Here is a 12,666-nt window from a genome sequence, read left to right on the forward strand (position 1 = left end):
TTTTAGAAACCGCAGTACGCAATGCATTTTTGAAAAGAAATCATGTGGTTTCAATCTTCTTTGACATGGAAAAGGCGTACGATAGAACTTGGTGGCAATGAACTCTTCATGACCTTTACAGCACTGGGTTGCGAGGTAATTTACCCATCTTCATTCAAAACTTTCTGAACGGCCGCACTTTTGAAGTTAAGATTGGCTCGTTGCTTTCTCAAGTATTTGTACAATAAGAAGGTATACCCCAAGATTTAGTGCTCAGTGTTACTCTTTTCAGCCTGAAAATTAATTCCATTTTAAAAGAACTTCCTCCTACAGTGCATGGTTCCCTGTATGTTGATGATATATTGTCAATGTCAAGATATGAGATACATTGAGAGACAACTACAAATTCCTCTAAACATAATCATAAAGTGGTCCAACAACAATGGTTTTAAATTTTCTAGCCAGAAGACCGTCTGCGTGCATTTCTATCGCAAAAGAAATCTACATCCTGATCCAGAGGTGCATCTTTACGGCTCTTTCATCCGCGTTGAGCCAGAAGAAAAATTCTTAGGAGTTATATTTGAAAGAAAGCTCACTCACTTTCCTCCCGCATATCTTCTTAAATCTAAAGAAAAAAATGTGCTAAAGCTCTCAACATACTGAAAGTCCTGGTTAATACTTCATGGGGAGCAGAACGTTGTTCTATGCTCCGCATTTATAGAGCTTTAATCCGTTCCAAATTTGACTATGGCTGTGTTATCTATGGATCAGCAAGACCTTCTGTGCTATTGAAATTAGATCCAGTCCACCACCAAGCGCTACGGATTTGCTGTGGAGCTTTCAGAACATCTCCAGTCCAAGTTTATATGTCATCTGTTTTGAACCATCTCTGGAATTCAGACGCAAGCAGTTGTCCATTGATCTTCATTATAAAGTAATGTCACAAGACGAACATCCTGTCCGACTCATGACATCTGATCAGTACTGGCGTATCTACCAAGCACGTCCTTCATGTATCCTACCTTTTGATCTTCGCATTCACTCTGGGATTGAAGAATTCAACCTAAAAGATCTGCATCCCAAAAATCCTTTAACTTTTTCGGTATTGCTCCATGGCAAGAAGTGAATATTCACCTACTTAACATTTTTTGAGAACCTAGGAAGAGCAATACCAATGATGTCCAATATCAACAAATTTTTCTAGAGCATAGAAGCAGTCATTCTAATTATAAAGCAATTTTTACTGATGGCTCAAAGAATCATGATCATGTCGGGGCAGCTTTTGTTTGTGATAAAGAAATCAAGAGTAGTAAACTTCATAAGGCTGCATCTGTCTTTACTGCAGAAACGTTTGCCATTTTGAATTCCTTAATCTTTATCTCTAAGCAGAAAGTTCATCATCTACTCTGACTCTCTAAGTGCTCTTGAATCAATAAATACAAATACTAGCCAACCTTTTGGTCATAGAAATTTTAAAGGCACACCTCCGTTTGAGAAAAGCAGGTTATTCTATTGCGTACTGCTGGGTGTCTGGACATGCTGGCATCAAAGGCAATGAACTCGCCGATGTCGCAGCAAAATCTGCTGATATTACCTCTCAAAATGATGTCCCTTTTACAGACATACAGAATTACATCATAACAAAGATCTTGTCCAGGTGGCAAGAACTCTGGGAATGCCAGACACTTAACAAATTACGGCAGGTAAAACCCAATTTGGAGTATTGGGAGTCGAAAGGAGGATGTACTGCTGACTCGCCTACGAATTGGTCACTGCAGACTGGTACGTCAGTATCTCTTGAAAGGAGATAATGAGCCTATTTGTGGCACTTGCAACGTTTCCGTTTCAGTCAATCACATTTTAACCTGCTGTCCTGCTTTTAGTCAGAAACGTGAATATCATTTTAACTCTACGAATGTTAACAGATCACATTGGAAGAAACCCTCACATCAACCTCATAAGATTTTTAAGACATCTCTTTTTACCATATGATTTGAAGTGGTTTCCTTGTATCCTGCTCTACCTGTTGCTAGAGCATTTCTCCATGCCTTCATCATCATTACAGGTTCATTTCAACAATTCATCTGATACAGTGTGTTTGTGCCTTTTGGATTTTATTCACCATTCGTCTGGCGCATAATAACCTACAAGGTTTCGTGCCGTTAAAAGTCAACCAACCAACCAACAATCTGTGGTTAACTTTTTGCAACAGAACTGGAAGTAAATGGCGGTTCTAATCTGGTAGCAAGATAGTTTTAGACGTGATATTGGTTGATCTGACTACTGCATCTGAATAAAGCAGCATGGAGCAGCATTTAATATAAAAATATATTTTATTTCACATACAGAAACGAAATTCATACCGGAAGCACTGTACAGCGATCTTTCTCGTTCTAGCGCGCCCGCGAAAAGAGTTTGAGGCGAGAGAGACGTTGTGACGTAAAATATAACACATCATGTGCGCCTCTTGCTGATTGGCTTATGCAGCACATTTCTCGCGGGCATGAATGAAGTGCTACAGAATATGCCCCCAGTGACGAAGCCACGATTACAAATAATAAATATTTACAATATATAAAATGATGATATAATGCTAAAGTAGTGAAATATAGAAAATGAAGTACGAAGTAATAAAAATATACTGTACATGGTTATGAATACAGTAGGAACATATGCGTAACACAAACATTAAATATAGTTTAAATTTTTGAAGCTGTAGGGGGGAGTACGTTTTACATTTACATCAATAATAAGTCTTATCATTTCTGTCACAGTATAAGGCGATGTCAATGGAGGATTAACTTTATCAGATCTTAAAAATATATGAGAACAAGTTTTTAATGAGGGGTTGATCAAAATGTTGGGACTACAGTGTACGTCAGTAGAAATAGGATTTAAGGATCTCATTGTCTGAAGTAAACTGTTTACGTATATGGAATTTAAGGTCTGGTTTATGGCATCACCGGTTACTAGATCGGAAGTTAATCTTAATGTTGTGCCATAAACAAGTTGAGCAGACGTTGCTTTGACATCTTCCTTAATGGCCTAAGAGGCAAGTGGAAGATTTCTGTCCATTGTGTTCTTATGTGCTTTAAAGGCTGTTTTAAGATGCCGATGAAAGCGTTCGATAATTTCATTTGACTGGAGGTGATATGCAGAAGTTCGAATCCTGTTGCACCTAAGCGCGCGAGTAAGTTCTCTAAAAGGATTATATTCAACATTTTTACCCTGCTCAGATGAAAGTGTAACTGGCCATCCAAATCTGGATATCCCGCCATGTACTAAGTGGCTGTTTCCGCAGTCATGTCGGTTGTTAGAATAACTTCCGGTCATCTTGTGAACCGGTCGATGATAGTTATGCGAAACCGTTTTCCGTCAGATGGAGTTGAGGGCCTGTAAAATCTATATGTATTTGTGGAAAACGAGCATCCGGTTCAGCAAATGTGTCATTAGGAGATTTGGTATGTTTAGCGATTTTAGCTCATTAACATTGATCACAGCTGCGCACAAGAGACTTTATTACCTCTGGTAGCCGCCAGGTGCCCCCGTTCTCAGTCACCTGTGTGACCATATGAAACGTTTAGCGATTAAGTCGATTGAGGCTGAGCTATCGAGATAAGAGAAAAATTAGGTTTTGAAAACTGCTAATCTCATACACTGAGGAACAAAAGGACGGGGATGTTTTTATGACATGTCATAATACAGATGAATATCCTCGACAGGAAAATAATGGTTCTCTAATTTTAAGGAGGAGCTATTGGATGCTAAAAGTTGTTAAATTTCTGCCAGCGAATTTTTGAAAATCGAGCACAGCGGATGAACTTTAATTCGGGATAGCGCATCGGCGACAATGTGTTATCAGAGCCTTTAGTATATTCAATATGAGTGGTAAACTGGGGGTTAAAATCCAAATGGCTTAATTGGCGAGGGCTGCATTTGTCAAGATGTTACATGAATGTAATTTTAAGGGGTTTCTGATCGGTATAGATGACAAAATTCCCCACTTCAAGCATATGCCCAAATTTTTTGACTAAAGAGTACACAGCATAGAGTTCACTGTCATAACTGGACCATTTCGTATGAGATTTACTTAGTTTAGCTGTATATAAGGATATAGGTTCCCACTGTTGTTTAACAAGTTGCATGAGCGAGCCGCCCATTGCTAAATCAGACGTATCGACCCATAGACTTAACTGTGCACCGGGCATGGGATGCCGTAACAAGCTTGCTTTAGCGATAGTTTCCTTAGACTCTTTGAAGGAAAGTGTGGCTTCATCGTCCCATTGTAATCGCTCGGTAGAAGCTTTGGAACGAGGATGTCTCTTTTTAATAGTATGGCCTTCAAGGAATTTGACTAAACGTGTTAAAATTAAATAAAACTAAGAATCGCGGTCATTCTAAGAGGGCCTGCAGCTGAGGAAAATCTAGGATGCATTTTACACGATTAGGGATGGGTTCAGTTCCTTCACCTGATAACTTAAATCCTAGGAAATCTATAGTAGATTGACCTAGTTTTGCATTTCTCGTTATTTACACACTAACCATGTTCCTGAAGTTTAGAAAGTAGGAGGTTTAACTACTGTAAGTGTTCTTATTCATTACTAGAAGCGACAAGTAAATCATCAATAAAAGCGTAAAAAAAAAAAAGCAGGTCTCTAGTGACCTCGTCGATAAACCATTGAAAGGTTGAGGAAACATTACAAAGACTAAACTGCATTCTCAAAGTTTCAATCAGACCAAAGGGAATATATATAACTGTTTTATGTACATATTTAGTCTGTAAGGGAATTTGGTGGTACGCTTTTACGAGATCAATATGACTAAACATTTGTTTACTATGCAGTTCTCAAGTAAAATCAGCTATGCGCGGAATAGGATACTTTTCTTTGACAGTCTGTTCATTAAGAGAGTCGCCAACAAGTCTTCATTCAACAGACCCTTTCTTGGGCACCATGTGCAAAGGCGAAGAATATGGTCTTTTTGAAGGTCTCGTATGACCCAGTTGAATCATGCGCTGAAATTCAGCTTTAGCAATTTTGAGGCAGTCAGGAGCTAACCGTCTAGGTCTAGCAACAACTGGAGGACCTTTAGTGCTTATAATAATGCACAGTATCGTGTTTTACAGGTTGATCGAAATCCGGTAATTTAGTAATATCAGGATATTGTAACAATAATTTGCCAAATACATTATCAACACAAGATTTTACAGAAAAAATATTACAAGTATTTAATTTGGAAGGTACTTTAAAATTTGTTGTTAAATCAATTAGACATTTGTTACGTAAATCAGGAGATAAATCGAAGAAATGTAAAAAAATCTGCACCTGCTGCATAATCGAGCATCCATCTACAAATATAAAAAGAGAAAGCAAAATTGCGTCTTAAGCTAAAATTAACAGTTATTATTTACGACTATAGACATCAATGAATGATAGATTTATTTGCAACAATTAAACCCGCATCACTTCCTAAATCTATTAGAAAACACCTTTGGATCGGTTTGTAATGAAAAGGCGACGTGATGTATGAGAGTGGAAAGAGTCGGTCACCTGACATCCTTCGTCAAGTTTTCCTTGTCGGAACACGGCGAAACGCTTTTTATTTATTATTATTATTATTATTATTTCATTGTTCTTGAATTTTCGATGATACCAGCATAACTTGTTGTCACGCAGTTTGGAACGTTTGCGGCCAGAAAAACTGGTACGAGATGAACTCTTGGAACGATGAAGTTCAGAAACTTCCTTCCGAAGAGCTTTGATATCTTTACGAAGCCTGAGAGACAGCTGGCATTTTCCGAAGAAGATTCGTTGTTAGGGATGATGGCGGAAATGTTGGCGTTGATTATAGCCAAAATTCGATCAGCTACTTCCGCTTTATTCGAAGTAATAGGAGAGATGGAAGCTAATGTAGTTGGACAGGAACAGCCATCCCTTGATTAAAGAGTTCAAATTAGAGTGAGTCGTCTATATTGTGATTCCCTGCTCGACGCTTCATAATGCGGAGGAGTTCGCTGGACTTCCGACCACCGAGGCTTTCTCCAGCTAGTAGCCGACGAATTTCTTGAGTCTTTGATTCGAAACATCTTGGGGTAGTTTTTGATTTCAGACATTGTAGGGTTGAATGATGACATCATGAACAACAGTGGCGATATTAGGTGATAAGTGAGCCACGACGTAGTTGAATTTTGTCTTTTGCTCCTATATCGGTTTAGCAGTTGCTAATTTGAACGTCGATTCCAACATGTGAAACCAAAGAGATGGATCAACTTAAAAAGGTGCAATCACCACAGTGGAAATTTCGAAATCAGCCATTGTTCAGGTGGAACACGCGCCAGTGGGAAGAATCAAAACTGAAAGTGTCCGTTAGTGTAAAACATTATCCTAAAGCCACCATTAAAGGTGGCATTGGTTGGTCAGACTCTTGTATTTGAATGAAGCAGCATGAAACAGCATTTAACAAAAAAATATATTTAATTTCGCACACAGAAACGGCTCCCAACGGAACCCGCCAAAAGAAAGTCTGAGGCGAGAGAGAAGTTGTGACATAACATAACGTTATCTGCACCTCTTGCTGATTGACTGATACGGCGCAACTCTGCCTCACTTGAATGAAATACTACAGTTCCATTTCAGACACCTTGTATTTAATGATAACGATACTTTTTTAGAAATTTCAACACGGTGTTCTAAAGCAAGGCTCTTTTTTTTTTTCCCCGAATACCAAAATTCATTTAACAAAATAGGTTAAACATGCCAACGCGAACTATTTGCGGTGGCGAGAAACTTTTGTCAAAATGAGATACAAGCTGTGGGAATAATTTTTAAAACGGTATTCTATATTGTTTAATAAAATATAGTAAAGTGCCATCAATTCAGTGAGTTCTATATTAATTTTTATTGTTTTATTTAATTCTGCTCTAATTTTATTTCAACTTTAGAAGTAACATTGATAACTTAAAAAAATATTTAATGAATAATTACATAGTAATAAAATTCAATAGCTTTTGTAAATGCATAAAGAAATTTAAATTTGTTTATCTATTTAATTTTGTTTATCCATTTCTTAAAAACGCTGTAATGAACTATTTTATTTGATTTAAGAAATATTTTTTAAAACGTAGGTTCTCATTACAGATATGCAGCAAACTAGCTGTGAAAAAAAAAGAAAATCCCATGCAGATAGAAAACGTGATCTTGGTTAGTAAAATAAGTATTACATTATTAAATATTGTTAAGTATTTAATGTTTTGTTTGAGTATAGCTTTAGCTTAACAGCTTTGTTGTTCTTAGTTACAAAATCTGAAATAAGAACTAAAAGCAAATAAGTATAAATCCTGTGCAGCAAATCATCTTTCGATTTCAGTTATACCAATCAGCTTGAAAAACATTATGTAAAAATTTGCTTTTCAATTAAACAAACAATGAAAGCTTCGATTATTTTTGCACCTTGCATTTATTTTGTAATAAAATTTTTAAAGTATTTCGCTTCTTCATTTATCTGGTCAAATTTTGTAGAGAGTGTAATTTTTTGAAACTCACTTAAGCATTTCTCTTCCCATTACAGATTTTTAAAATATCACTAATTTCACATTCCTGCTATGTTTACATTGTTCGAGATGTTACCAGGAAAGGGTTAAAGTTAAAACTTTACTTAGCTTAGTGTGTGCATCGTTATACTTTTATGCTGAACCTTATTTTGCAATAAAGCAAATTTTAATTCATATTTCTAATGTACTAAAAACAAGAAAATATTTGTTTGTATATTCTAATTCACATTTAAGTTATTTATTTAAGTGTATGGTAGTTAAGTAATGATTAAGTAATTCTATTGTGTGAGGTTCTGTTGTCTTAAAAAACAAAGATATGAATATTGTCAGAAAATGGGCTTTCAATCAAGGAGAGCTGTGACCACCTTAATTCTTGTAATGTCCTCATGGCTCTTGTGCATAAATTAAATTTCATAATGTTAAGTATTATTATAGAATTCATGCCCTTTTTAACATAATCAATAAAATCTTCATAATTTATAGAAAAGCTAAAATTTCGTCACGCTTTTCAGTATACGAATGAAATTTTTAATGTTACTGGAAAGACGAAATTTGGGCTGAATTTCAGCATTATAACCTGTCAAAGTAATCTTTTTCAAGTCGAGTAAATTCTAAGCTGCATGTAAGCAAATAACATATGTAGTGAAATACATCAGCTTTAAAATTATCCAAAATTCTAATTATATAAACTTCTGAAGTACTAGGGCTATTCTAAGTTTAAACTTCTAAGATTTAATCCTCATGTAAGGCATCAACTTCCCCTTATCATTTTGAAAGTAATTAGTTTAATTTTTTATTTCACATGACAATAATGATTCCATTATAATTATTTACTTTATGGCATTGAAGGACCTTTTTTCAAACCAAAAGAAAGAAAATGCTAACAAAGAGATTGCAGTTGTTTTTAGCAATATAAAAACATTATACAGAAATGAAGTAATAACATAGTACTTATGAAACAATAAATCTAAAGTTGTGCAATAGTGATAATTCAGATGGAGCATTGCTGGCCAGCATTAATGATGTACAAATTAAAGACTTCTTTGCATTCATTCTTTCAGTTTGAAATAAATCATATTAATACTTTTCTAAATTGTGTTTCTGTTGGCAATGTTTTGCCTTAAATTTTTAGGATCTTTAAAAGACAGCTGAAAAGAGACTCATTGGTTTTGTTCCCTTACAGGATCAAATATCCATATGAATGAATCACTCATGCTTCTTCTAACATATTTTCATTAATTCTTCTAGTATTTTCTGTACAGCGATATTGATCTGGTACAGCTCTAAAGTTTCATGAGTATATGAAATGTTTCCACTGTAAAGCATGAAATTTATATTCGGCTCAGCAACCTTTCAGAAAACCGTCATGTAAAATCCTAGTAACTGGTACGGCCTTGGCACGATTTTGAAAATTGCCGCCAACACCAAAATGGCTCGTTCACTGCTCATCATAAATACAGCGTTTACTGCTCATCATAATGTTGCCAAAAATCGCCAGATCTAGTGTGTACAATATATTAGGATTAAACCAACTATCAAACTGTACTGATCATTATCTAGTTTACTGATTATATCCAGGAACCAAATTTTCTTGACAACTGTCCTTTTAGGGAATCTGATTAATTCAAATATGATAATGACTAAAATGACAGTTAATAAGTCTCTAGTGTCATTAGCATTAATTGGAGTAATTCATATTTTTCAACCTTACAAAAATAAAACATGGAATTACCTTAATAACTATAGTAGTGTACTTCAAATTTTACTTTGATTTTAATGCTTCCTACTAGATAGTTAAAGTAATGCATAATTAATAATACAATTTTAATTAATTATTCTTTCATTTGAAAAAACAATAATTAAAATTCCACTTTGTTGCCCACATTAGCAACTTTGTGGGAGCTTTCTAAAGAGAAACATATGGTTGTGTATGTGTTTGTTGAAAGAGCAGAAATTATTAGCACGTCGAAAGGTAACCTAATAATTTTTCAAATTTCTGAGAATAAATTTTCAAATTTACTTGGATTTCCTTTCAATGTTTTTAATTCCTATCTATTTCTTAAAGTTATACTTAGTGCAAATAACATTTACATAGCAACAAAATCATAAAATGTGTTTACATGTGTAATCATAAAATGTATAATCTGCCTCCAAGAATATGAAAATCAGGCTACTAGTTTGAAGAATATATATGTAATGGAAACACCTAACTAAAAAGAGATTAATTCTATACATTAACAGTGTGATAAAATATATAATTGAAAAAAAAAACTTTTAGTTAATTAAATAATTCCATTTTAGTGTAAAAATTAAAAAGAAATTTTGATTTTCTCCATAGGTTTGAATATCAATTTGCTATTCTATTATGTAATAAGTTAGCCAGTTGGAGAAATTCCATTTGTACAAATGGGAATCCCCTGAATTCAGGCCTGGTTATGTCTCTTCTAGCCTTTTTTAATACCTTTTATATATTAATAAAGCCTAAACATAAAGCCATTTAAATTGTATGCATGTTTACATATTTTCTTATGCTTTTTTATACAAATAATGGTTTTGTAGCTTTATGTATTGAGAATTATATTCCTTTGTTCTCATAGATGTAGAGATCTCTGAATCTGAAAGACGAATTCGCTCCAACAAACTCACGATGACAATGTATGCTGATGATGAAGAAGAAAAAATTAGAGCTATTCGGTATGATATGAAATAAACACTTTCAGTATTTTGGAATTGGTAAAAATTTATCATAGTTAGTAAAGAAACCTTTTTTATATTTATGTGATTTCTGATAAGACACTCGGTCATTATGTGTTTTTTTAAATGATCTTTTTGCAGGAAAAATAAGAATATAAGATTACTAACAACATCAAATTATACTTTAAGGCATAGTACTCTTCTTTTGTGATTTGCTGGTTAATTAGCAGAGCAATTTGAGGGCTCTATACCTATGGTGAGGGATGCCACCATGGATAATTCTTTAAGGAAATCTGGTTCATATTCGTGTTACTCGTGATTGAAACCACGAAACTTCCATTTGGTATAATGACCTCTTTAATGCTTCTCTCTGTTCCTGAAGTTAATGAATTCTTTTTTGTACATTAATTCTCTCTCTGCAGTTTAGCACTAAATGACCGAGTTCCCACAAATGTAATACTCTTGTTTGCCTCCATACTTTTCAATGAAAGCTTCCCTTTTAGGTAGAGTTTGCGATGCTTTAACCATTAATCCAAAACTCTTGATTAGGAATCTTAATTGTTCTATTTTATGAATATGAAATGGGCTTTCCTTTCAAAGTAAAATAATGATCACTTACTTTAGCTAATTCTATTGGACTGAATCAACTTTCTCCCTCTCGTGTTTTTACATAGCTGATGCTTCTTTATCTAAATTTTCCATTGACTTATCCACTATAATTAACTTTCCAAGTTAAGTTCTATTAAGTTTCAAAATCCTTATCTTTCATTAGTTTACAATAATAAACCCATGTATCTCTTAACCTTGAAGCAAACTGAAAGTGTGTTTCATTTCCGAATCCTTTACCTTCCCTTTAATTTTGTATGCATACATATGTCATTGGTTCAGGTTCTTTCAGAATAATTATACTTTCTCATTTCTTTGTTCTTAACGTATGTCAATAAATTTTGTGTTTTTTTTCTCCTAATATATTAAATAACCTTATTGTTATGTAAGGTTTATCTTATTTTATCTAACAGTTAATTTTTAGTTAAAAGTTACTTTCCTGTCTTTCCTTAATTTCAGTTTACAACTTCCGGCCAGAATGCATTTTCAGAATCGTGGTTGAATGCAAATGAGGAGAAGAAGTATTTAACTGTGAAGTTTACTTCGTTAGAGAGCCAGAGATTTTGATCAGCGCGCGTTAGCCTTTTGGCGATACTCTCTAACAAGCTATTATTACGCTCGGCTGTGCGTTAGGCCCTTGACAGCTTCACCGATAGTTAGCATTAAGAGTCCAACTCTGATAGAATCTTGATAGCTTCAGCTATATATTTTTAGTTAAGATTAGTTAAGTTTTATTTCTTAGTTTCCTGAGTTCAAGCCCAAGTGGAGGCTTTATTGTAAAACTCCAAGAAGGAGTCTTCTGTGAACTTTATTTGGAATAATAAAGGGTATTTAACCCTTCTCGAATTCTGTTCTCTGTCTACTGAACTAAAGTAATTATTCGCTTACCTGTTCTTAAGGTTCCTCAACTTTAGCTGTAAATTAAAAGACAAGAATCTTACAATTAGTAATTCTTCTGGTCTAAATCAGATCAACTGTATATATTCATTTGCTTTCATAACTTCAAGCGTGAAATTAGGCAGACCAAGCCAACAGAACTAAGTAGATGTTGCACAGTATCTTCATGATTTTTACATTTGGCACATGTGAAGAAAGTTTTAGTACCACGGGAATATCTGAGGGTCCTTAAATGCCATGAAGTCAACCGAGCCAGAACTGTTTGGTTCTTCCTGTCACCTTTGAAACCAGCAGCAGTACCAGGACCTGTACCTGTACTAGGATACCAATGAGTGTTTTGGTAGTTGTCCCCAAGAATCATCAACTAACCTTTCTTTTCGAGTTTAATTCAAGGTAGATCAAAGGTTTAGCTTAAACCTGAGGCATGGAAGTACCCTCCTTTGCTAATCCGTATGCTATATAATTTTCTTTTAGATATACATGAGATGGTATCCATTGTAGATGGAGGAAAGAGGAATGGGACAAGGTCTTGAGGTTTTCGATAACTTTAATTCCTCTCAGGTCTCTAATGGCTCACCTATATTAAGTAATACTTCTACTTTCACTTTATTAGGGATGTTCATAGAAGCCCAGTGGCGCAGTGGCTAGCGCATAGTGCAGCAGCACCACAGGTCAAGGGTTCGATTCCTGGGCTGGGCAAGGTCGACTCAGCCTTTCATCCCTTGATTTCCATCACTTGGGTCTATAAAATAAGTATCAAGTTCGCTTGGGGACTAAACACTGGGGGTCCTGCTACAAGCTGACCACTTGATCAGGGCATATGCTTACACACCCCAGGGCCCACGGTCAAGAAAGCAGATTTCGGGCACTGCAGGCCTTGGCCCATTAGGCTGCGTTCAGACGGCGGCATAGAGGCATAGTCATAAGGGCATAAAATACGG

General features: G+C 35.1%; 1 protein-coding gene across 7 annotated transcripts in view; it reads left to right on the plus strand.

The window, feature by feature from the left end:
• The window catches only part of LOC118187857 (uncharacterized), an 89,727-nt gene that overhangs the window by 69,797 nt on the left and 7,264 nt on the right, over window positions 1-12,666 (plus strand). For 6 of the 7 annotated variants that reach the window (XM_035358174.2, XM_085809160.1, XM_035358152.2 and 3 more), the window contains 2 exons: window positions 7,116-7,178; window positions 10,126-10,222. In XM_035358174.2, the coding sequence (XP_035214065.1) occupies window positions 7,118-7,178; window positions 10,126-10,222 (158 nt within the window). In that variant the 5' untranslated portion in view covers window positions 7,116-7,117. Of the gene's footprint in view, window positions 1-6,650; window positions 6,857-7,115; window positions 7,179-10,125; window positions 10,223-12,666 lie in introns of those variants that run through there. The other variant, XM_035358182.2, reaches the window with a different exon arrangement.

This window comes from Stegodyphus dumicola, chromosome X2 (genome assembly GCF_044657685.1).
Source record: "Stegodyphus dumicola isolate Sdum_Otavi_A_Nest chromosome X2, ASM4465768v1".
Classification (NCBI taxonomy): domain Eukaryota; kingdom Metazoa; phylum Arthropoda; class Arachnida; order Araneae; family Eresidae; genus Stegodyphus; species Stegodyphus dumicola.